The sequence below is a fragment of the Zosterops lateralis genome (genome assembly GCF_965231275.1).
Source record: "Zosterops lateralis genome assembly, chromosome: 13".
Taxonomy (NCBI): domain Eukaryota; kingdom Metazoa; phylum Chordata; class Aves; order Passeriformes; family Zosteropidae; genus Zosterops; species Zosterops lateralis.
In genome coordinates this window covers 17,988,440-18,010,799 of record NC_139773.1, presented here as the reverse complement: position 1 = coordinate 18,010,799, position 22,360 = coordinate 17,988,440, and the positions used below count along the sequence as shown (strand labels likewise).

At 47.1% G+C, this 22,360-nt stretch overlaps 2 protein-coding genes across 2 annotated transcripts; one reads left to right on the top strand and one right to left on the bottom strand.

The window, feature by feature from the left end:
• Positions 1-4,325: 4,325 nt before the first annotated feature.
• Positions 4,326-9,610, top strand: PARP16 (poly(ADP-ribose) polymerase family member 16; the record flags this gene model as incomplete). The annotated part of the gene is made up of 6 exons (XM_083870640.1): positions 4,326-4,517; positions 5,397-5,534; positions 6,310-6,516; positions 7,590-7,761; positions 8,140-8,281; positions 8,902-9,610. 6 exons carry the CDS (start codon positions 4,326-4,328, stop codon positions 9,044-9,046), a joined length of 996 nt encoding a protein of 331 aa, XP_083726766.1. The 3' UTR covers positions 9,047-9,610.
• Positions 9,611-15,026: 5,416 nt separating this feature from the next.
• On the bottom strand, positions 15,027-16,695 carry LOC310914902 (gonadotropin-releasing hormone II receptor-like; the record flags this gene model as incomplete). The annotated part of the gene is made up of 3 exons (XM_083871411.1): positions 15,027-15,433; positions 15,721-15,922; positions 16,189-16,695. The coding sequence occupies 3 exons, from the start codon at positions 16,693-16,695 to the stop codon at positions 15,027-15,029; spliced, it is 1,116 nt and encodes a 371-aa protein (XP_083727537.1).
• Between the last annotated feature and the right edge of the window lie 5,665 nt (positions 16,696-22,360).

Below are 22,360 nucleotides of genomic sequence, written 5' to 3'. Positions count from 1 at the left end.
GAGGGATGAGTAGAAACCTTTGTTTGGGTTTGGGGTTTCTGCAAGGCACAGGCTGGAAAACCTTATCTGCTGTAGCTAACCCTGAGGGGAATTGTGCTTCCCCTCCAAAGGAATGATGTTATCCTCCCACATTTTGCAGGCCTGAGCCTACAGTGGTTGATGTTCAGGATCACCAGCACACCAAGGGGCACCTTCCCTAAAACATCCCCGAAAACTTTCAGCACTTCATCTCTGGCTGAGGGGCAGCTTTGTGAAAACAGGGTTTAGCCCAATGTTAACTGAGTTTGAGCAGGCAGCACTCTCAGGCAGCATCGATACAGCAAACTTGTTATCTCATCAGTATCTGTCATTGCCGAACGCAGCTGAGCTTGCCCTAATGGAAGCACCATCCATTTGGAATCCCAGAGGTAGGCATCAGTTTTGGATCAATGCTCTCAGAATCTCCATTAACTGTTACAGTGCCAGTGATGTTTTAGATCTATTTTGTGTTAATTTCTTTAAACCAGGCCACAGAAGGTCTTTCACTGCATTTTGACTCTCTTAGAGTACTATAAGAAGTGGTGGCACAGGAAGCCCAGCATCCCCAGAACTGACGTGGTTCCAAGGAAAACCTTTTCCCTCCAGCTCTCCATGCCCATTTCACCACACTGTCTTTCTCTTCCAGCTTCTCCCCAGGGCCTATTGCCTATTCCCACTCCTTAATCAGATGCCAGGACACCCCACTTCCGACAGCAAGGCCCCAGCTGGCAGTGCCCTGCATGTCCTGCTCTCCACCCCATGCTCTGTCCCAAAACCACAGCCCCGGGCATAATGTGAGTTAAAAGACACAGTATGCAGAAATTCCCAAACAAGAGACACACCTTTTGCTATGTGGAGTGTCTTTACCTGTCCCACAGCTATCAAGAGCAATACTCCCCCTCTTTCCTCTAACACAGTAATTGGTATCTTAAATGAGGGCACTGGAATTATATCAGTTCAAAAGCACAAAGTAGCAATGTAAAATTTCACCCGAACGCATTGAAAGAGACGTCTCTATTTTCTAATCTCCTTTAACAGGCACCAAAAATTATTACATCTAATGATTTATTAGTGAATGAAATCAACCAATTAGACAGCCAAGGACTGATTTTTCAAAAGGATCACACAGAACAATTTAATATCATGGGAGATAATAAACATGTCCTGAGCTGGATCGCTGAATGATGACACTAACAGCCTGTCAGAGATATCAGATATTTACAGCAGAATAAGGCACCACATCAGATAAAGTAAAATACATCCTCTCAAGGATATAGAAATAGGGAAAGGAATCACTCCAGCTGCATTTCAAGTCTGGGTAATTTCCATAACTCCTGAGAAAAGGCTTTGTGTGGTGCTGGTTCTCTTCTTAAGGCACCCATCCATGCTGCTGGAACGCGGGAGACCATTGGGAGCAAACAAGTTGACAAATAGCACACACCTCAGAGACTGGACAATGTTTTAAAAATAAAAACATGTACAGGTAGCTACTAAATTGGGTAACATAAATGAAAGGCACCTTTAAAGTAATTTTGTCTACATGTTGTCATTAAATACGTCAGACCCAAGCAAATATTTGTGCAGTCCTAGAGGTTTCCTATCACAGCCTTTTTGATGCAGCTGTTATGGAAAGTCACTTTTTTGGATAAACTCGTAAAAAGCAAGTAAACAAAGCTACAGCTCAATTCAATTTTATATATATATCATTGTGAAATACCTTACAATTTAATGCAACTGTGCACAGGCTATGATCTATCTGGTTCTATCCAAAATTTTGAGATCGCATAATTATAAATGTAGTCAGAATTATTAAAAAAATTCAAACCATTCAAGTGGATGATTAAGAATAGGAATTCTGCCCTTGGGAGTTAAGATCCTTTTTTTGTTGTTGTTGTTGTTTTTGTGTTTGTTTTGGGGTTTGGTTTTTTGGTGGTGGTGTGTTTTTTTTGTATGTGTGTGTGGGTTTTTTTGATGTTTTTTGTTTGTTTGTTTTTGTGGGGGGTTTTTTTGTTTTATTTTGTGGGTTTTTTTGTGGTTGTGTTTTTTTGTTTTGGTTTGGTTTGGTTTGGTTTGGTTTGGTTTGGTTTGGTTTTGGTTTTTGGGGGTTTTTTTGGGTTTTTTTGGGTTTTTTTGGCTTTTTGTTTTTCATTGATACCAGTTTGCCCTTAGACAGGAACACAGCTGGTGTTCCTGTTCAGGAAGGCTGCAAATTGCAGCTCCAGCTATCTCTGGAGATTCAGCTATGAGATGAGAGCCCAGTAACAGGTATTCACAACTGACCTTAGCATTTTCCTGAGCATCTGCATGCCTGTATCAGTTACTTCATGGATATGTGCAATATCCCTCCTGAATGAAGAAACCAAGAAAGATGTTAAAAGACATCCAATATTGCTATATGTTTCCAAAATTTTACTCATTTGGGTTGAGGAGACTTCCACATTGATGATGAGGATTTCTAAGACACTTTGGGACTGGAAAAATGCTTCACAGCACTAACACCATATCAGCATTCCAGGGAGGAACACAGAGCCTCAATCTCAAGCAACATAGGGAATGCATCCTGATGAAGAGGTTCAACTAAAAAGTGAATTGCTCTCCCTTAATCCTGCCATGCCATCCTGCAGAGATAAACAAACCTGGACTCTTCCTTGAGACTACAAATTTGGATGATAAAATGAATTGTTGAGGAGCAATGACATCTACATATTTTTGACTTAAGTATGTTAAAATTAGAGCTACATAAACCCAAATTTGTCACAAAAAGCAGTCTCCTTGGATGACCCCTCTGGTTAATCTGCTGTTTCACACAAATGCAACGCCCAAGATGGGAGTTTGCACCTGCCATGCCCAAGCAGTTGAGGGCAGGGGCCTGGAACGCTCCTGATGTTGCACAGAGGATGGGGCACAATCCATCTGACACGACCATGGTGCAACTAACACCCCAGCACACTGTCACTGTCACTGTCCCCACCTTGGGGTCCCAATGTGCTTGCACTGTGGGTACAAAGAGCTTGATTCCCCCTCCATGGCCTTCCTGTCCCATGGGCCATGGACCTGACTTGGTCTATACCTGAGGTGAAGGTGACATTTTTCCCCTCAATCCAGAAACTCTTTCAGTCTCTGAGAGGAAGATTCAATTGCTCCCTTTACCCTCCCTGGGTCACCACCTGAGAAGAAGATGCTGTTGTATCCTGCAGGCCTCTCACAGTTTCCACCTGAAGACAAAGCACCATTCCCTCATACCCCTCTCCCAGTCTCTGCCTGTGAGGGCAATGCCATTTTCCTCTTCCCAATCTCTACCTGAGGGCAAGGTGCCATTGCTGTCTATCCCTGTCTATCCCCCTCTCCTGGTCTCCTGAGGGGAAGATGCCATGGCTCTACCCCTCTCTTGATCAACACCTGTGAGGGCGGTGTCATTTTCCCACTCTCACCTCTCCCACAGCCTCATCCTGAGGGGAAAGCACCATTCTCTCCTCATACTCTTCTTCAGGTCATTACCTGAGGCAAAGGTGCCATTCCCTGGATTTTCTAGTGCAGCCTGAGGGTAAAAACTGGAAGCGGCATGAAACCTTTCGTACCCCTCTTCGATCTCTGCCTGAGGGGAAGACGCCACTGCCCCCTGAATCCCTGACCTGGTCTCTGCCTGAGGGGAAGGCGCTGTTCCTCACTAACCTTCTCCCGGTCTCTGCCTGAGGGGAAGATGCCACTGCCCCTTGAAACCCTGACCTGATCTCTGCCTGAGGGGAAGATGCCACTGCCCCTTGAAACCCTGACCTGGTCTCTGCCTGAGGGGAATTCGCCACTGTCCCCTGAACCCCTCTCCTGATCTCTGCCTGAGGGGAAGATCTCACTGTCCCCTGAACCTCTCTCCTGGTTTCTGCCTGAGGGGAGGATGTCGCTGCCCCCTGAACCCCTGACCTGATCTCTGCCTGAGGGGAAGATGCCACTGCCCCCTAAACCCCCCTCCTGATCTCTGCCCGAAGGGAAGACGCCGCTGCCCCTTTATAACCATCTCCCGGTCTCTACCCGAGGCGAGGGCGCCCTCCATTCCCCCAGACCTCCGTCCCTCCTCCCCGTCCCCCCGTAACGGGCACAACCGGCGGCCGCCCCCGCTGCCCGCGGCACACGGCCCGGCCCGGCCCTGCAGCTCCAGAGCGGCGCGGGGCGGGCTGAGGCGGAGGCGGCTCCGGGCTGGGGCGGGGCGGGGCGGCCACGCCGCGGCCCCGGCGGCGGAAGGGGAGACGCCGGCGGGGCGGTCGCTGCCGCCTTGTGGGAGCGCGGCCGGGGCTCGGCAGCCCCCTCCGGGCATGTCAGCGCCGGGCCCTGGCCCCGGCGAGGCGGCCCCGGGCGCCAGGGAGGCGGCGCGGCGGGACCCGTTGGCCGCCGACCTGCGGTGCAGCCTGTTCGCCGCCGCGCTGCAGAGCTACAAGCGAGACTCGGCGCTGAGGCCCTTCCCGGGCCGCTACGCCAGCGGCGACACCAAGGACTTCGAGGGGCTGGTGAGTGCCGGGGGAGCTGCCCGAGGTGCCAGGGAACCCGCCCCGATGGGGGAGCACGGGCTGTGCCCGCACGGGTGAAGGCAGTGGCGCCGCAGGGGCACGGGTAAAGCAGGATGAAAGGGTTTATACAGCCGAGAAATCCGGGTTTAAAAGAGCGTTTGGGATTCTGACTGATAAACCCACACTGGGAAACACCCAGATCCGGTGTGGGCATATGAAGTAACAAGCAATAGGTAACAGGTAGTGGTGAGCCGATAGGAGGAGAGGGAGCGGCCTCAAGCTGCTCAAGAATGAGTGTTCTGGAACATTTCCACCCTGAAAGGATGGTTAGGGATTAGCATCGGCGGCCCAGGTGCAATCACCATCCCTGGAGATGTTCAGAAAACATGTAGATGTGGCACTTGGGGTCGTGGTTTGGTGCTGGGCTCGGCAAAGTTGGGTTAATGGTTGGACTCAATAATCTCAGACATGTTTTCCAGCCTTTATGTTCCTAATGTTCTGTGGAGTGTTATGAGAGCTTGCCAACGTTAAATTCAAATTCATATGGAAGGATTTGCATGTTGCATGGCCTGAACACCACCCCCATGTCAGGCCCACTGCACATAGAGCTTGTGACAGACAGCTTGTTTTCTCCCAGTAGTGCATCTGATTGTTCCCATACAAACCCTACAGATACTGTTGGTAAATATCACTGTTTATAACTTGCCTGTTCTTTGCAATTGACAAACTTCCCCACAAACTGAATACAAGTGTTTATGTCTCAGAACAGAAACCTGTTTTTCAGTTTGTTGGGGTGAAATATTGTTTTGTTTTCACTAGAGGTCCCTGTTTAATCGCAATGGCACTAAAGCAGCTTGTGCTAAATGCCTCTGTTGTTAGCTTGCAGATACCAAGGCTCTACCAAGCCTGAAAGAGCTTCTGGAGTCCGTTCCAAATACAGATGAAAGGACTTGGGACCTGTTTAGTTGGATTCTATCATCTAAAGTCTTCATGATACAAAGTACTAAGAAAGAGGAGGTAAGTTTGCAATTCTGAAAATCTTAATTAGAATTTGGTTTTTAAGGCAAACTTGCACTTCAGAGAATATTTCCTTCTGCCAGAATTAAGTTGGTTATTTAAGAGCTCGACAGTTGAACAAAAATCCATTCTTCTCTGTATATAGAGAGGTATGTTTTTAAGCAAAATTTTCAGGAACACTGGTTGGAAGAAGTAGTTACCACTGGCAGTATTTGATGATGAGCAGTGATTGTAGTTGGTTACTGCAGTTAGCATAACATGGTTTAGTCTGAGAGAGTCCAGGTTGGGTGTCATGAAGCTGGGTCCTACTTGTCACTGAGAAAGGCAATTTTTGTTTCCTGCCCCAAAAAGAGAAACGTTCAGAGCCACTGAGGCACTTCTGTAACAGGGATCAAAATAGTTGTGGAGATTAGCAGCAAGATGAAAACAACTTCTGTGTTCATGGTTTTTTCTCTTTCAGGATCAGCTGATGAATATATTTTCTTGTAGCCAAAGTAGAATTGTGATATTGTCCTTGCATCATAAATTAATTCATAATTACAATTCAGGTTTGGGATTTTTTCTGAAGAGAAGATTTAGGATCTAACTTTGATAGCAAGAAACTGGCAGGATTTTTACTGTGCACTTACTCCTTCTGAATTCTAACAGCATTGAATTCTAACTCAGAAAAAGCATAATCAGAATATATTAACCAGTATGAAGGGACGGGAAGCAGAATTTCCAGTGAGTAATCTAACCACATAAACCAACATTGATATTCCTTCCTGTTTTTAAGTACGAGAAGATCCAGGATCTCACAGGGATGTCTGGGGCTGCGGTTCCTGCTCCACACTACCTCTTTGAGGTTGTGTACTGTGATCAGATGAACACCAAGTTTGCTGAGACCAAGGGAGAGCGGGACCTTATCTATGCCTTCCACGGGAGCCGCTTGGAGAACTTCCATTCCATCCTGCACCACGGCCTGCACTGCCACTTGAACAGGGTGAGGCTTCTGCCACTGACACCATCTTCCCTTGCTCACTTTGCAGCTGGGGGCACTTTTTAAAAATAGGACCAGATTCCTTTCGGGGTATGAAATGTGCTGATGATCTTGTACTGCTGTTCTCATTTCAGTGTAGGCCTTTGTGGATGGCTGTGTTGGGTTTTCTAGTGCAGCCTGAGGGTAAAAACTGGAAGTGGCATGAAACCTTTCTCACCAGTGTGACAAATTGTGACTGTCCTTTGCTTCTTTGTAAGGAAGCGTAATTCCTCTGAAAATCCTGGCCTATCTGACAGCCTGCAGCTGGGAAGTGCCTGTCTACAGAGGAGGAAGATAGTGGAGATTTTTTTGCCTGGCCTTGCATTTAGATCAACAAAGTTTCAGGTGCTACTTGCCAGTGGAGCCTTCTTAAAATGGTCTTTAGGGAGACATCCTGTAGGATTTGCACCTCTTCTGATTTCAGTGGAAGGGCAGTTGAGAATCCTGGCTTTTTGTGTCAGCTGTGAAGCAGCTTTAACACAGCACCTGCTTGACATTCCAGTCAACCTGGATTATGTTTTTTCCCCACATTCTTGATGAGTAATGGTTTACCGGGTACAATGGACTTACTGGAGTAATAATTTTAGCCAGTGTGGCAAATTGAAAAGTACTTTCATCTTTTCTAGTAAAGCATGGATTTAAATGAAGTAAAGCCTTGCCTTGTTTAGGGAGTTTGGATTACTTGAATGATGACAGTCTCAATAAATCGATGAAATGCCTTTTAAGAGCAGTGCAGTCATGTTGATGCAAAATACTCATGCTGGCAAACTAACTCCAGATCCGGGAAAGCATGAATCTGTCCACACTAAGTGCTCTGCCAAGCAGCTAATTTGAGGGATGTGAGAGGGTAGCAGCCCCACCCCAAGGAAGTTGTGCCAGGACAAAAACAGTGCATGGACCAGGCCCAACGTGGGTCAGAAAGGCCTTTCGTAATTTACCTTCAGGAGCAGAACTGCCAGTCTGAGAGGAAAGAACACTTGTATGTTGTTTGAGGTTTGCAGTAGATGATTTTAGGCTAGATTTCTTCTCTGTTTCAGACATCCCTGTTCGGTGAAGGCACCTATCTGACCAGTGACCTGAGCCTGGCTCTGCTGTACAGCCCTCACGGTCTCGGCTGGCAGCGAAGTGCACTGGGCTCTATCCTCAGCTGTGTGGCTGTTTGTGAGATCATTGACCACCCAGATGTAAAGTGTCAGGTGAAAAAGAAAGGTCAATCTATTACAGTAATAACTGTGTAGTAGTTACATCTGTCCTTCATGTTGTTTTTCTTTCCCTGCTAATATCAGTGGCTCTTGGAGCACTGGATGGGAGACTTACCTCCTTGTCACCCTGGTCTGGGCCATAATGTCATCCATACCAAGGATGACTAGGAGTGGTATAGCCTCAAGCAAACTTCTCACTCTATTCTTGGATGCTGAGAGATTCAGGGGAATACCAAGACTAGATCTTTGGTTATCTCATTCCCATTCTTTTGGGGGGTGTGTATGGGGGTGTTGGTTGTTTACTTTTTTTACAGTTACTTGAAGTTCTGCCTTTTTTTTTTTTTTTTTTTTTTTTTTTTTTTTTGCTTTTCTCTTCCCAATTCAGATTCAGAGGAAATAGACAGAAAAAGAGCCAGAGTGAAAAACAGCGAAGGGGGAGATGTACCACAGAAATACTTTGTTGTCACAAACAATCAGCTTTTACGAGTTAAATACTTGCTAGTGTATTCACAGAAGCAGCATAGGAGGTAAGAATTCAGCTGTGTAGGGGGATGAGCTGCTACAACAGCCAGATAAACACATCTCATTGGTGAAAATCAACAGAAAACAACCAAGAAAGATACACTGCACTGCCAGAATTTGTTTATAGCCCTTTTTCTATGGAAATAAGTCTTACGCCATCATGTTGCCTCTGTCTTGCTCTTCAACATTCCCAGGCTCAGCTAAACTTGCTTTTTTACCAGCCCTTTAAGCACTTAGAGTCTTTGACAGGTCTAATTATCTGTTTGTGGCAGGAAACCAAGAGTGGACATCTGGTGAGTGCATCTCTTGAAACTGCCTCAGTTTTATCTCTGCCCTTATCTATCCTAAGTGGCAGTGTTCACTCAGCTACTCAACACATGTCTACAAGCCAGGCAGCTACAGGTCCAGGCCACAGGGAAAGGTGTGAACATGGAGAGAAAAGACAGGATTGTGCATGGAGACTTAAGGAAAAGGGATGTGGTGAAAATCGGGCTTTGTTAGTTACAGGGATTGTGGAACAACTTTTTATTCTTACTGGATTTGCTTAAAATAATGAAAGCTGAGATACTTTCTGCCAAGGCATTTGTGCATCTCTGACAGAATTCATTTCCTTTTCCCTTTTCAGGCCTTCTAATGAATCTTCCTGGTTCTACACCCACCGTTTTGCCATAATGATGATGCTGTACCTGCTGTTGCTGATGGTGATAGGGGCCAGCAACTCACCAACCTTCATCTACTACTGGCACAGAATGTTTGACTCTGAGATATGAGCCACCCGAGATGATAAACTGTTAATTTCACCATGTGCCTTAAGAATAGCTGATCTGCAGTGCACTGCATCTGTTCCAGAGCTCTGGAAATAAAGATGCCTGGAGCTTTCCAGTTCTGTCACCAGTATATTAATCCTCATGGTATCTCTGCATTTATTCTTATTTCTGTGTTCCTGGGATTCATGAGGATGCCTAGTACAGCTGAGAAGGATCACAGTGGTGCAGCTTAGCATGAGCCAATTGTTAAGGGTCCATGGAAAAAAGGTTATTTAAGATTAATGAAAACTAAGCATGGAAACACTCAGGTGTAACTTATTTTCTGTCAAGCTGAAGTATGTTTGCACAAGTTGGAAAGGAGGATGTCAGGCAAAGCAACCTGTTGAGAGTCTTATCAGTATGTTTTCAGAAACTGAATCCAGTGATGTTTGGCATGTATCAATGCAGATGGAATTACTTCTAAACCTAACTTTGGCCAGGAATTTTTATATTTCAGCATAATGATTGTAAGGAAAAAAAACAAAAACCAACAAGAAATAAAACAACCGCCAAATGGAAGAACTTAAATGGTTTCTAGTATGTTTTTTCCCCCTCTGTAGAACATTTTTGTGTTTTAATCCCAGCTGGCAGCTAAGCACAAATCCAAAACATAGTTACTACACTGCTATGAGGAAAATTCATCCTATCCTGAACAAAAACAGCACAAACATCTACAAGGCTTGTGGTCTCAGGCATAATCTATTTTATCCTAGCTTACTGTGCAGATTAGACAAACTCAGGGTTTTCAGCATCAACACTGAATAAGGATTGTTCTGACCAAACTGGGGATTTTTTAGAGAATACACCATGTGCAAGTTAGTAATGCAACATACACAGGGCAATGCTCTCTCCCTCCTGTCAAGTCATTTGTATTTGTGGTTGTCACAAAGCAACTTACAACTGCCTGAAACAGAAAAAGGAGCAAAGCACTGCCCTCTGATTAGTGACTGGGCATGGGATAACCCCATGAAGACACCAACATGCTAGGCAAAGAAAAGTCAGATGTGCCACAGTTCAGTCTCTCAGTCCAGCCTTTAGTAGGTTTGATAAACACAGATTTTCATTGCACAGTGAACCCTAACCACAAAAAAATCCCCGAACTCATCACATATTTCCAGCAAATGAGTCTGTGATTACTACCCTACTCATTAAATATTTCAAAGAAAATCTCTTCTTTTTCGATGTTCTGGTACCTAATTGCCAGAAATAATGTCCTGGTAATCAGGCTTTTTAATTCAAAGCTGAGAACAAGTTCATTTACAGCAACCCCTCTTCTTGGTGACTGGAGCTAGACACATTTATCCCAGTTAATTTTGCTGCCAGAACAAATTTATTTATTCACCATACAGCCTGCAAAACAAGAACATTATAATCCAATTCCCCATTGCCTTTTACAGCCCGTTAATAATGCTCACTGTCAAAGGACACTGCAGCACCTCAGCCCAAGAAGTGTCTGTGCTAATTATAGCAGAGATTTGCAATTAAAATATACATAAACAAATAATTTATTGTGCAACAGGTTCAACTACTTTATAGTTTAGTCCTTGATATTTCAATGCAGAAACTTGGGGTTTGAGACGTGCATGGGGGTCCTGGGAATATTTGCACATTTTTGGTCTTCCTCAGCATGTAATAGTGAATGTTGTGCCATGTAAATATACAAGTTTAGGGGAGGTAATGTGCCAGGCAGAAAATGTGGAGGTATTCCATGCTGTCTAAATGGTACTGCTTTGTTAAAAGCCTGGTTTGTCTGAAAAAAAAAAAAAACACCATCTTTTGGAACAGATGGGCTATTTGGGGCCCTTTGGAAAAGGGGAAGTTGAGCAGCAGTTGCAGGATGGCTATTTGCTGGCACTGCAGGGAAAGGCACAAACCTGGGAGCTCCTGAGCTAGATAAAAAGAACACAGCAGGGATTTAAAGCTCTTTTCTTAGGGTTTCTTTGCATAGGAAAGTTTCTGGAGAGTAAGCAGAAGAAGTAATAATAGTTCCAGGCTATGTCCCCAGAGAGAAAGCATTGTGGGGGTTCATGGCAGACACGCACAGTCCAGATCTACAATGAAATCAGCAGGTATCAAAGGAAAAAAACCCAGCTTTTTCCACTTTGATCGGTTTGAATAGACCCAAAAAAAAAAAAAAAAGGAGGTGGTTGCAGGTGGGGGCTGAGTCCTGATGGATGTGTCTGGAGTATCCCTTGGAGAGCCTGTAGCCCCTCATGCTCAGGCCTGCAGGGATTCTGGGCACAGCCTCATCATTGCTTCAGCTCCACAGCTGCGGAGCGAGGCAACAGCAGTGGGAAAATATTTTAAATACATTTAAGGTGCTCAGATCCTACCTAGCAGCCTGGCAAAATACTTAATATCCTACTCCCACGCTTGTTTTCTGAGCTCCCTGCTGATTTCAGCATGTGTTTCCCAACGTGGCGAGGTGCAGTCAGCTGGATTAATGCGGGTATTGTGCTGAGTAACTAACAGTATTATGAATTAACCCAAGGTTTGTGTTAGCCTCTTAAGCCACTTGCGTGGCTCTTTGAACATGCACAGGGCTATAAAAACACTAACAGGGAATGAATCAGAATTTCCTCCCGAACAAAGGGCCGCTGTGTTTGAAGCAGGCAGCCCAGGGTGAGGTCGAGGAGTTGTAAAATACAAAGCTACCTGCTCTTATTAATATGTCCATTACATTATTGTGGTGAATATTAAGGAATTGTTACTCAGTCAGACAAATCTGATCCTGGCTGGGACTGCAAGAAGTGTGGTAGCCAGTGTTTCCTTGGTGGGAATGAGCAGGTTTGAGGAAGTGGGAGAATTTTCCTCCAACAAGCAGAAATAGATAATATGTAAAAAAGTTTTTCTTTTCTCTCTCTATTTTATATATATTTAAATACAGAGATCTCAGGAGCCAGCTGAGGAGAAAGGCAGGTGCTGTTGGAGACAACGGGTTTGAGCATTTTGGGGAGAGAGAGGGAAGCACCACAGAAAGCAGGACCACCCCTGGGGGTGGGAGGGAAAGCGAGACTCGGGGATTCATACTCCCAATAAGTGATGCAAAAAATCTTGTGCTCTTTAAAGTGTGAGCAAATATGAGGAAAGCAGAATCAGAAATGCAGGAATATTCAAAGCAGGCCTGGGCTTTGGTCCACCTCTGGCAGGACCCAGACTGATCCCAGCTTCCCCAGGGAAGTGCTGACCACCTGCTTGCTCCCCCTTCCTGCATGCAGTGGGCACATGGCTTGGCAGCACAAGGTTTCAGTGGCATTTTCTTTCTCTCATGAAAGCTGTCACTTTGGGCACCTTGCCCACGCTCCAGGCTCCACAAGATGTCACTTTGAACATCAGCAACAGGAAGGAAGGTATGAAAGAGATGGGCAAAGGAGCAGCACTGGAGAGCCTGCAAAAAACTCAAGGAATGTGCCATGCTTGCCTTAAAGATTAAGGTACATATGCCTGCCAGAATCCCCGTTTTCCTACTCTTCATAGAGATCTTTTCCAACCTAAATTATTGTAAGATCACCAAGTCCCCCTAAAGCCAAACCCACTTTTGCCTTTTCATTGTACCCATGGGGTGTAAAGGTGGTGAATCCTTCCCACAAGGAAAAAATTGTTTCTTGCTCCTCAGAGAAGACCTCTGAGCTCTCCTGTTGCTGGGCAAGAGGAGACATGTGCATGAGCAATGCTGGATCTGTTCTCTCCCACTCAGCAAAAAGTGGATGAAGACAGTTTTCAGTAGATTAAAGACACTTTCCTGCTTATTCAAGGCTTGCCAGAAAACCAACTAACTGCACCTTCAAGGTCTGCCTCAGATCAGCAGTATAAACAAAGAGACCAAAGGAGTGTCTGACGAATGGATTAGCTTCCCCTACTGCAAGCAATTCCCATCACCTTACAAGAAGCCCTATTTTGCCAGCCTGGTATGAGCCAACCCCCACTCCGTTAGCGCTGGGTAATTAGCATTGAGCAGAACAAGCCCAGGAAAGCCAAACTGCGATTACGCATCTCATTGGAGTTTGGATGCCTCCTAAATGGCTCACGATAATCCCCACCAGTTGGTCTGGGCTCCTGCAGCTCTAATTGATTTTTTTTTTCTCCTTGGGCTACATGTTTTGCATAAATAATAATTAGTACCAGAAAGGCAACCCAGCATCACCCTAAGCACTGTGGCTTTCTGTGTCCTCATTGCCCAGCCTCAGCCAGCCTGCAGGGACTGCTTGCCATCCCTCCAATTTCAATAATTTGTTAGCTGGGGCACTGGGAGACCAGTGCAGATCCTTTCTGGCTGACAGGGAGCCAACACCTTTTGGAAACAGAGTTGAGAAAAGGCCCCCTCAGTGCTCAAAGGAGATTTGTTTTCTTAAGGAGAAGACATCTCCCAGCTCCTACACATGCAACCACAGCAAGATGAGTTGTTTTTAAAACAAAGCTCTTTCATCCTGATAAAGTCCAGATGCTCAATCAAAGCTGAGGTGGCCACAAAAATAGCTAAGGAACTGCCTCCTGCCAAGTCCACAGCCCCTGAGCTGTCCAACCGTTTAACTAAACTAAGAAAACAACAACCCAACTGGCTTAAAACTAAATTTCTCTTCAAAAGCAAACCCCACATTTAATAACAATCATCAGAGAATGACAAAAAAAAAAAAAAAAAAAAAAAAAAAAAGAAAGAAAAAAAAAGAAGAATTAATCCACTATTTCTAATTACCTGGAAAGGACAACACAGTTGAATAAAGTCATCTCTTCAACCCACACCCAGAGAAGAGACCTCTGCCTTCACAAGCAACTTTTGGCACAATGGTGAAAAGCAAACAACTCATGTTACTCACCACAGCTCAGCTGATCCCTCCAGAAGCCCTCCTTGCCCTCATTTGCCTCTGTCTGCCACTAAAGGTGCTGATGGACCCCTCCACCTACCAGCTGCTTCCATCACTTCCACTTTTGTTGGGACACCTTGGACAACACCTGTGGGGTGGCTGCAGCTGCTCTGCTGGGGCAGAGCCAAGGGGCTGGTGCTGCTTTTTAGGGCAAAGCAAATGTGCCCAGCATGTGGCCTGCAACCTGCCAGCTTGTGCTCTGAGACATGGGGACAGAAAGGTCTAGAGGGACTGGGTGGTGTCAGGTCTGGTTCTCATTGCCCCAAGTACCCTCCCTCCTGATTTCTCCTGTGTCCCACAGAGCTGCTGTGTCTGTCTGTACCATCTCCTTCACACCAGAAAACGGTAGCAAGGACTGTTTTCCCTTCTGGCTCTCTTCAAAAGAGAGAAGAAACTTCACCCCACCCCACTGTGGTTCTTTGTACCACTCTTGCCTGAGTGCCTCCGTCCCCACAGCACTCCCTCCCTGCCCACCATGCCTGGGGCATGAATGCCCCTACGTTAGTCAACCTCCAGATATTCAGATCTTTCCCAGGGCTTGTCACACAGCCATGGGAGAACCAGGAAAGTTCCGAGTCAAGAGATCAGAAATTTCCAGAGAGCTTCTCCTACAATGAAAAGAAATCAGAGTAAAAGCCTGTGATCACACCTTTGCAGGCTCAGGGTGACACCATCCATGCAGCTCTACTGCTGGGTGTAGGTGCAAAGGGCACTTGAAGACCAGCCACTCCAGAGACATGACCCTGGACCACAGAGGAGATGGTAAATTTCCTCCCAGGGGTTGATGCTGGAAGTGTGGAGAAGCTTGATCCCAGAATCAGGGCTGGAGCATGTGTCAGGTTAAAAAATGATGCTTTTCTTGTTGTCACGGTGCTGCCAGAACACAGCAGAATGACCATAAATACCTCCAAATATTTTTCACCCTGAGTACAGGCAGGAGACACATTCTCAGTTTCTGGCCAAAGACCCTCACCCACCAAAGCTGAGCAGGGAACCTCATCATGACTGTCTTCATAATGGTCCTACAGGACAAAACAGTCCCAAAGCTGTGCCTGCCATCCCCTTGTGGGTACACCTCTTCATCAGACCGTGCTGACAGTTGTCCCATTGGAGCCCCCTGATGCCACCCCACCATTTGCAGCACCATCCTTGATGTTCTTCTCTGAGGCTGAGATGGGTTTGTGTCTCTTTTGCCTGGTGATGGCTGTTTCAATGCCCCTGAGACACAACTGCACGTCCTCCCGAAAGGAAGGGGTGTACAGTCCGTAAATGATAGGGTCTGTGCAAGTGTGCAGCAAGCCAAAGAGGAAGAAGCTGTGGTTGACATACTCTGGCATCTTCTGGATCATGGCCGGCTGGAACCAGTACCACAAGCCCAGGAGATAGTAAGGAGTCCAGCAGATGATGAAGGTGGCAACAATCACTATAGTCATCTTGAGAGTCTTCATGCGTGCCTTGGAGATGTGCTCGTTTTGATTTCTTGTCAAACCTGCCAAAGAGAGTCAAAAGGATAGTTGAAGATAGGGGCAAACCAAGACAACACAATCATCCATGACTCTGCTTCTGCCAGAGAGGGAAGACCATCTCGTAATCTGGTCTATGTCCCACAGGAACCAGAAGTCATCAGGGACTGAGGTCAGTAAGTTTGTCCAAAACCTCTTAGTTGGTTTGTGCAAAACTTCTTAGCTTTCAAAGGATGTTGTGACAGACCCAACAACAATTCCAGCACAGGGAAGTTCAGTCATGGAGGACATTAAAGGGCTGGGATCTACTTACCTTTATTGACCTTTAGCTGCTTACTGATCTCCCAAAGGATCCGGATGTAGCAAATGATCATGACACTCAGGGGGGTGATGTAGAGGGTGGTGAAGGTGAACATGTTGTAGACTGTTTCCTCCCAGTGTGCTTGGAAGCTTCCGTGTGTAACACACTGGGTGAAATTCCCTCCTGGGACTGTGTTCAGGTGGAAGAGGAAAAGCTGAAATGGAGAACCAAAGAATAAGTCAGAGAGGATTTGGAACAGAGCACCACATCCTGGAAATCCTGCTGGCTGTGCATGGAGAGCACCCTCTCTGCTGCTGTTCGACTGGCAGATGGGCTCTGGGCACTTGACTCATGGCTTATTCTAATGCTGGTGGAGTCCCTGGATTGGGATGGACTGGTTGGGGATGTTGAGATGGAGAAGCCTTTCTCCAAAACCACCCCATCCTAGGCAAACTCCATGGGAAGGTCACTGAGCTTTACCTGGGGCAAAGCCAGGAGCACGCTGCCAGCCCAGGCAGCACGGAGCAGCATCCCATTGCGGCGGTGAGCACGGGAGAAAGGATGGAGGATGGCTGCGTGCCGGTCCAGGCTGATGACCACCAGCACCAGGGCAGCTGCGTACATAGCAAAGAGCTTGAGAAAGTTGAGGATCTTGCAAGAGATGTCCCCTCCATACCACTGCACTGTCACATTCCATGCTGCGTCCAGGGGCATCACCATCACTGTCACCAGCAGGTCAGCCAGTGCCAGGCTGAGGATCAGTGGCTGCACATGGGATTTCCTCCTCTTCCTCAGCAGGCTGCCCAGCACTGCCGTGTTGCTGCCCGCTGCCAGCAGGAAGAAGATGGCTGTGATGATCACACGGACCTTTGCTGCTTGGGTGAACCGGGGCTCCACCCAGTACTGGGGGTACGCAGAGGCTGAGACATTGGTGTCCTCCTGTGCGGTGGGGCAGTGGGGAGATGCAGGGAGCTGCTCCTCACTCATCCCTTGCTGAAACAAAAGAAGCAAAGTGAATCCTTTCTTAGGGGCTGTGTAGAGTGCTGCAGCTTCAACATATAAACAAGTGGGGAGATGGTGGGATCTGCACTGGAGGTACCAGTAGCAGTCTGTCCCATCCTGTCTTGTTCCATCCCGTTCCTGCCTGACCTCTCTGTGTTGCCCATTTTTTGAAGCCACCACATCCCCCCACCACGGTGACCCAGCCTGGCTGTCCTGTCTGGCTCACCCCTGCTGTAGCTACAGTGACTGCTCACACAGACATATATTTTTAGCTCTTTGCGAGATGGCTGAGCAGCTGGGAAAGCAGGAGTGGTGGCCAGGACCATGGAACCAGTCACTGTCTGCCAGCATCCTGCTGGGAATGGGTCATACCAGAGCTGGCTGAGCCTGTGCTGGGACAGCTGTGCTCTGCTCAAGGACTCGTCCTTCCAAAGGGGGTTTGTAAGCAGGGCTCAGCTTTTTAGAAACCCCACAGCCCTTCCCATTTGTGTGTTAAACCTTAATGGTCCATCTCTATCTCCAGTGCCAGATCTGGGGTTGTGGTCAGGAGCAGCTGGGGGTAACCAGGCAGGGAGAAGGGGCATCCCACACTGTCCAGAGTCTGACGGTGGCTCCTGGGAGAGGATCACAGTGGCATTTAGGAGCCTGGACCTTCCCAGAACCCAAGCAGCACCAGCACAACAATTCTGTCCCTTTCTATTCTGGAGGCAAAGCAGGAGGAAGAGGGGAAGGTAGAACCCTCCCTAAACTGTGGGTGGCTGGGGAGTGATGAGCAGTGTGGTTGTCCCCCACACTTGATTTCATTGCCCTTTTTACCTGAGCAGGACTCGCATTTTAAGGGCAAATACTTTCAACTCCTGTAGCCACAAGCTGTTTACAGTCCCAGCTGAAGGTACAGCACATCTCCTACTGCTTCAAGCACCTTCCTGTTTGCTGATTCTAAAATAGAGCATTCCTTACCTTTGTACAAATAACAGGAATAGCAGAGATCAAATCTGTCTCCCCAGCTCTGCAGGATGGAGATGCCAACACCCTGCAGCAATGCGCCTTCCTCCAGCCCCACCACGTACACCCCGAGCCCCCTTCCTCTCACTGCCTTCACCCCCTCCCTCCCTCCCCAAAGACCAACCCAACAAACAAGCAGCAAAAAGAACAGCTAAAAAGCACCAAGTTGCTTGTCTGGAAGAAACGAGAAATCCGCATCCAGGTCAGGATTTATCCCAGCTGGTGGGAACATACCTGGCATACGCATGCCCTGATGCTGAGAGAAGAGGCTCCGTGCCTTTCCCACGGGTCTCCCACCGCTGCGGTGCTGAGTCAGGATGTTCCAACGTTTCCTTGCATCAGATCCCTGCAACAAACCTTGAAGCAGTAAAATTTCCCCTTGCCAGCGGCCAAGCCGGGAGCGACGCTGCTGTTAGCACAGGCATATGCAGGCATCTGGAGATGGGAATGCTGCTGCAAACACTCCCTGCACCAGCAAACCAGGAGCAGGGCACACAGAGGTGGGCACCCATGGGCAGCCTGGCTCAGGCAGCCACCATCATCCTTGCCCTTGTTAGCTTAATGAGCTGCCCACTTAACGAGCAGGCAGCAGGGATGATGACAAAGCCGCTGTAATGCAAGAAATGGCCAAAATTCAAAACGTTGTGGCCAAATGTGGCTCCATCAGGGATAGGTGCCAACACTCCCTGTACTGGTTTGCTATAAATACAGGAAAATGAGTTAATTATCCTGGGAGTTAGTGATGAACGTCCCGTTGCTCAGACAACCGAGAGACTCGCAGACACATGCACACACGCACCTCAGAGATGCTCCTGGACCACATGGGTCTGTGGAAGCATCACAGGTACATGCCTGGACTGGAAATGCTGTAAGGAGGGAATTAATAAGGGGAAATGTGGCTCATTTTGCCATTTTAATGACTACACTTTTTTTCCTGCAGTCTATCAGTTCCCATCTTCTTCTTTCTGTACTTCTTGCAGCATAACACAGTGAGAGGGAAGGACCTTGGGAGGGACAAAGAGCTCACAAGAGCTTAAAAAATACAATGTGCAATGTGAGGACAGGGAGGGAAACTGAGGACATCCTGCTCTTCTGGCCAGCAAAGAAGCTGTGAGGGTGAAAGAGGGACAGCCCCAAGCCCTGCTGGGGCCAGCACTGGCAAACACACTCCCAGGGGCTTTGCTGGGACTTTAATGACATGCAGATAGACCTTCACATTTTCCAGGCTATTAAATTAAAGAGTATGTAGTATACAAGTCCCTGCAGATCTCAGGCTGGCAGTGATGGCTCTACATTGTTTCCCAAGAGGAGGAGATTCTCTTTCTGGAATAGGTTTTCCATCATTAAAACTACTCCCACTTATTTCAGGAGGAAACGCCTGAGCTCTGAGGGTGGTTGCACCATCTCTGAGGCTGCCGTGCTGGCAGGAGTGCTCCTGGACACAAGCAGAAAAGATATTTTTCCTTTTTCCAATTTGACTCTTAAATCTTTGTGGGTTTAAGAGTCAAATTGTGTGGCAGAGGGACCAGCTCCTGAGACCCAGGAGATGCTGCAGGCACTGGACCATATTTGCCCTAGAATCCCTTAAACTCTCTATCACTTCTGCAGGAGCTGCCAAAAGGGATCAGGATGGAAACTCTCTGTTCAGAACCACAGAGGGCAAGTCCTGCATCCAAAGTGCTTTTCATACAAGGAGAAAGAGGAAAACAGACCCTGCTGGCACTGAGAATGAGCAGCAGCCAGCCCTGCCACATGGGATGGGACTGTCCCCATCACCTCCTTACCTGACAGGGGCATCACCCACCAGTGCTTTGGGAACAAGCCTTACCCTTGGGGGAAAAATAGCACAAAATCCACACAGACATTGGGTGGAAGCCTGTTTGTTCCAACAGCCACCTCCTCCTGACATTAGGTTCTTGCTTAAAGCTGAGATTAATTCGGCCCCACACATTCATCTTTATTTTTCCTTTCATTTAGCCCTTTGCACCTGCACAAAAGCAATTAAATAGCAAGTCAGGAATGTATTCCCTGTTTGTCCTTTGTCCTGGCTGATGGCCTTATTGTCTAGAAATGTCCTCTCCATCTCTGGCTGTATGATGCAAGAAAGGGACAAGATTTTTCTTGGGAACTGTAAGCCTTGCTTATGCCACAACAAAGCCTTTAGTCCCTGTTCGGAGAGGATTTTTTTAGCATACCATCACACAGAAATGTCCTGGGCATGCATTAGCAATAAGTCTTATTTTAAGGGTGGGGACCCTTATTGAAATGACTGCTTTTCTCCGGCGTTTGCACAGTAACCCCCTTGTGTTTTCTCTTTTTTTTTTTTTTTTTTTTTTTTGCTCATCTCCTCAAAGGTCAGTTTGGATGTTGTCTGCATGGCAGCCTTCAGCCGAATCTCTGAACACTGGTTTAACGATCAGAAGGTTTTGGTGTCCAGGATTAGGAAACAGTGCTGGCAGGCAGGGCTTGTTTCCATACATCCCAGATTGGCCCTTCCAGAAATCTCCTCCTCTTGGGATGCTGCCCCGGTACATCCCCAGAGCTGCAGTCCAGCGCTGGGTCATGAGGGGACAGAGCATCCCCCTGTGTCCCCAAATAGGACTGATCTCCCCAAATCCATATGGATCATCCTGGGATGCTGGAGAAAACATAAATCAGGAACCACACTGAGTAATATAGTCAGTGATAATTTCTGCACGAGTAGACCTTGAATAAACATGCAAGTGCTGTGTTTTTCCATCGGACACCCTGTATATACTGGGATCTCATCCAGGGAGAGCAGTGTGGGGTATAATTTTCATTAACCTATTGCAAACATGGGGAAGGGAACCTGCTGCTGTTTATCCTGATAAATCACTGCCGGGGGCTTGGTTTCTCAAAGAGAAAAACTTGTATTTTCCTCTCTGAGAGAAACTCCAGCTGCTGGTTGTTGTGGGGGGTAAGGATGGGTGATTCTTCTGCTGGACTCATCAACTGCACCCTCCCCCCAGGCAGGTGCTTCTGCCAGGCTGCTGCCCAAAAACTTCCCTTTATTAAGAAAAACCTCATGATTCCAGAGTGTTTTTAATGCTGATTCCTTTTTTTCCTCCCTATAATTCTTCTCCTCCTTGTCCAAACCTTGAATTGTCTTAGGAGCAGCTCATCCAAGGAAATTTTTGTCTCATACTGGACTCGAAACAGAAAGTCTAGTCAGGGACATCTGACATGCAATGTTTTTGTGAGTAAATACCAGCGTCCATGAAGTCATTTCCCGGGGTTAGAAATGAGCTCACCTCTGGAACAGCTTCTCTTCTTACCCAAAGTTCACAAGTCAAGAGATTGGGAAGCTCCCAGTCTTTCAGCCTTTTCATTAAATAACAGCATCATAAAAATTAGCACGGTGCCACTGTGCTGTAAGTTACAAACAGGTCTGAAACAGAGCATCACCCAAAATTCCCCAAAATCTCTGCAGCAAAAGACAGAAACACAAAGCCCAGTGGTCACCGGGGATAAACCAGCACCTCATTCTGCCTGCTCAGCCGGCCCTGGCTGCTCTGCTGAACCTGCCAAGGAGGGATGGTAATTGCTGCCTCTCCTGGGGATAATCTGGATCACCCCATCCCCCTCCTAAAAACCCCTATTTAAAGCAGAGGGAGGGCTCTGTCCTGCCTTCGGGGCTCAATTACTTGGTAAACTGTGCCTTTAGACCACTTCTTGGTGAGACAATGCTCTGTTTTTGATTCAGCTTTGTGTATCAAAACCTCACTGATAAAAACCTTTCTCTGCGGGGTATCACATCATCAGAGAGCGGTACTGGGAAAAACATGCTCAAACCTGCTGCAATTCCTACCTTTTAATACCTCAGGCTCGTGCTTCTGATGCTGCTGAGCTCAGATGTCCAGAGCATCATTCCCAGGGGTCCCCCAAATTTACATCTTCCCATGCAGGGCAGCAGCTCTCAGGGTCTTTCTGTCTTTCACCAGGACATGTCTACTAGAGAAACATCCCCCTCCTCATCTCTTCACTGGAAAAGAAAGAGGAGGAAATTCATCATCCCAGACCAAATCCTGAGGTCAAGCCCCAAGAAACACGGTGGGACCTGGTGCTGAGCTCCATCTGCTCGCCACCAAACAATAAAACTTGGCATTGTGTGGGTAGCACTGCTCTACTCAGCTCAGCTTCCCCACAGCAGCTTTGCTTTCCTGGCTAGGCTGGCATTTATTTGAGGGGGGAAATTATTTGGGAACTTTCACCTGGCACCCCAGTCCTCAGTAAAGCAAGAAAATCACCCACAGGGTCAGTGGAGGGGCCATGGGTCCCCTTCAGCTTCAGCACGCACTGACCCAGTCAGGGCTCTTGCTGCCCTAACGGGGTATTTTTCTTGAGCTGGAAGAAATTATGAAATGCCAATGTTTTCATTGTGACTAACCATGGAAGTGAACAATTTTGCCCTTGTATTTGGACAGGGTTTAGTTGCTGTCCTTGCCTTTGCCTTCTGTGCCCTCTTTTATCCTCTGCTTTTTTAATTCCCTGTGGGACCTTGTCCATAGTGTTGCTCCAAATACTCTCCTCCCTCCAAACTCTCAAATAAGATTGTGTGCCCCAAAGCCATATTTCACTGCTCCCTTTAGATGCTCCTTCCCAAACATTGGCCAGATTCAAGGGC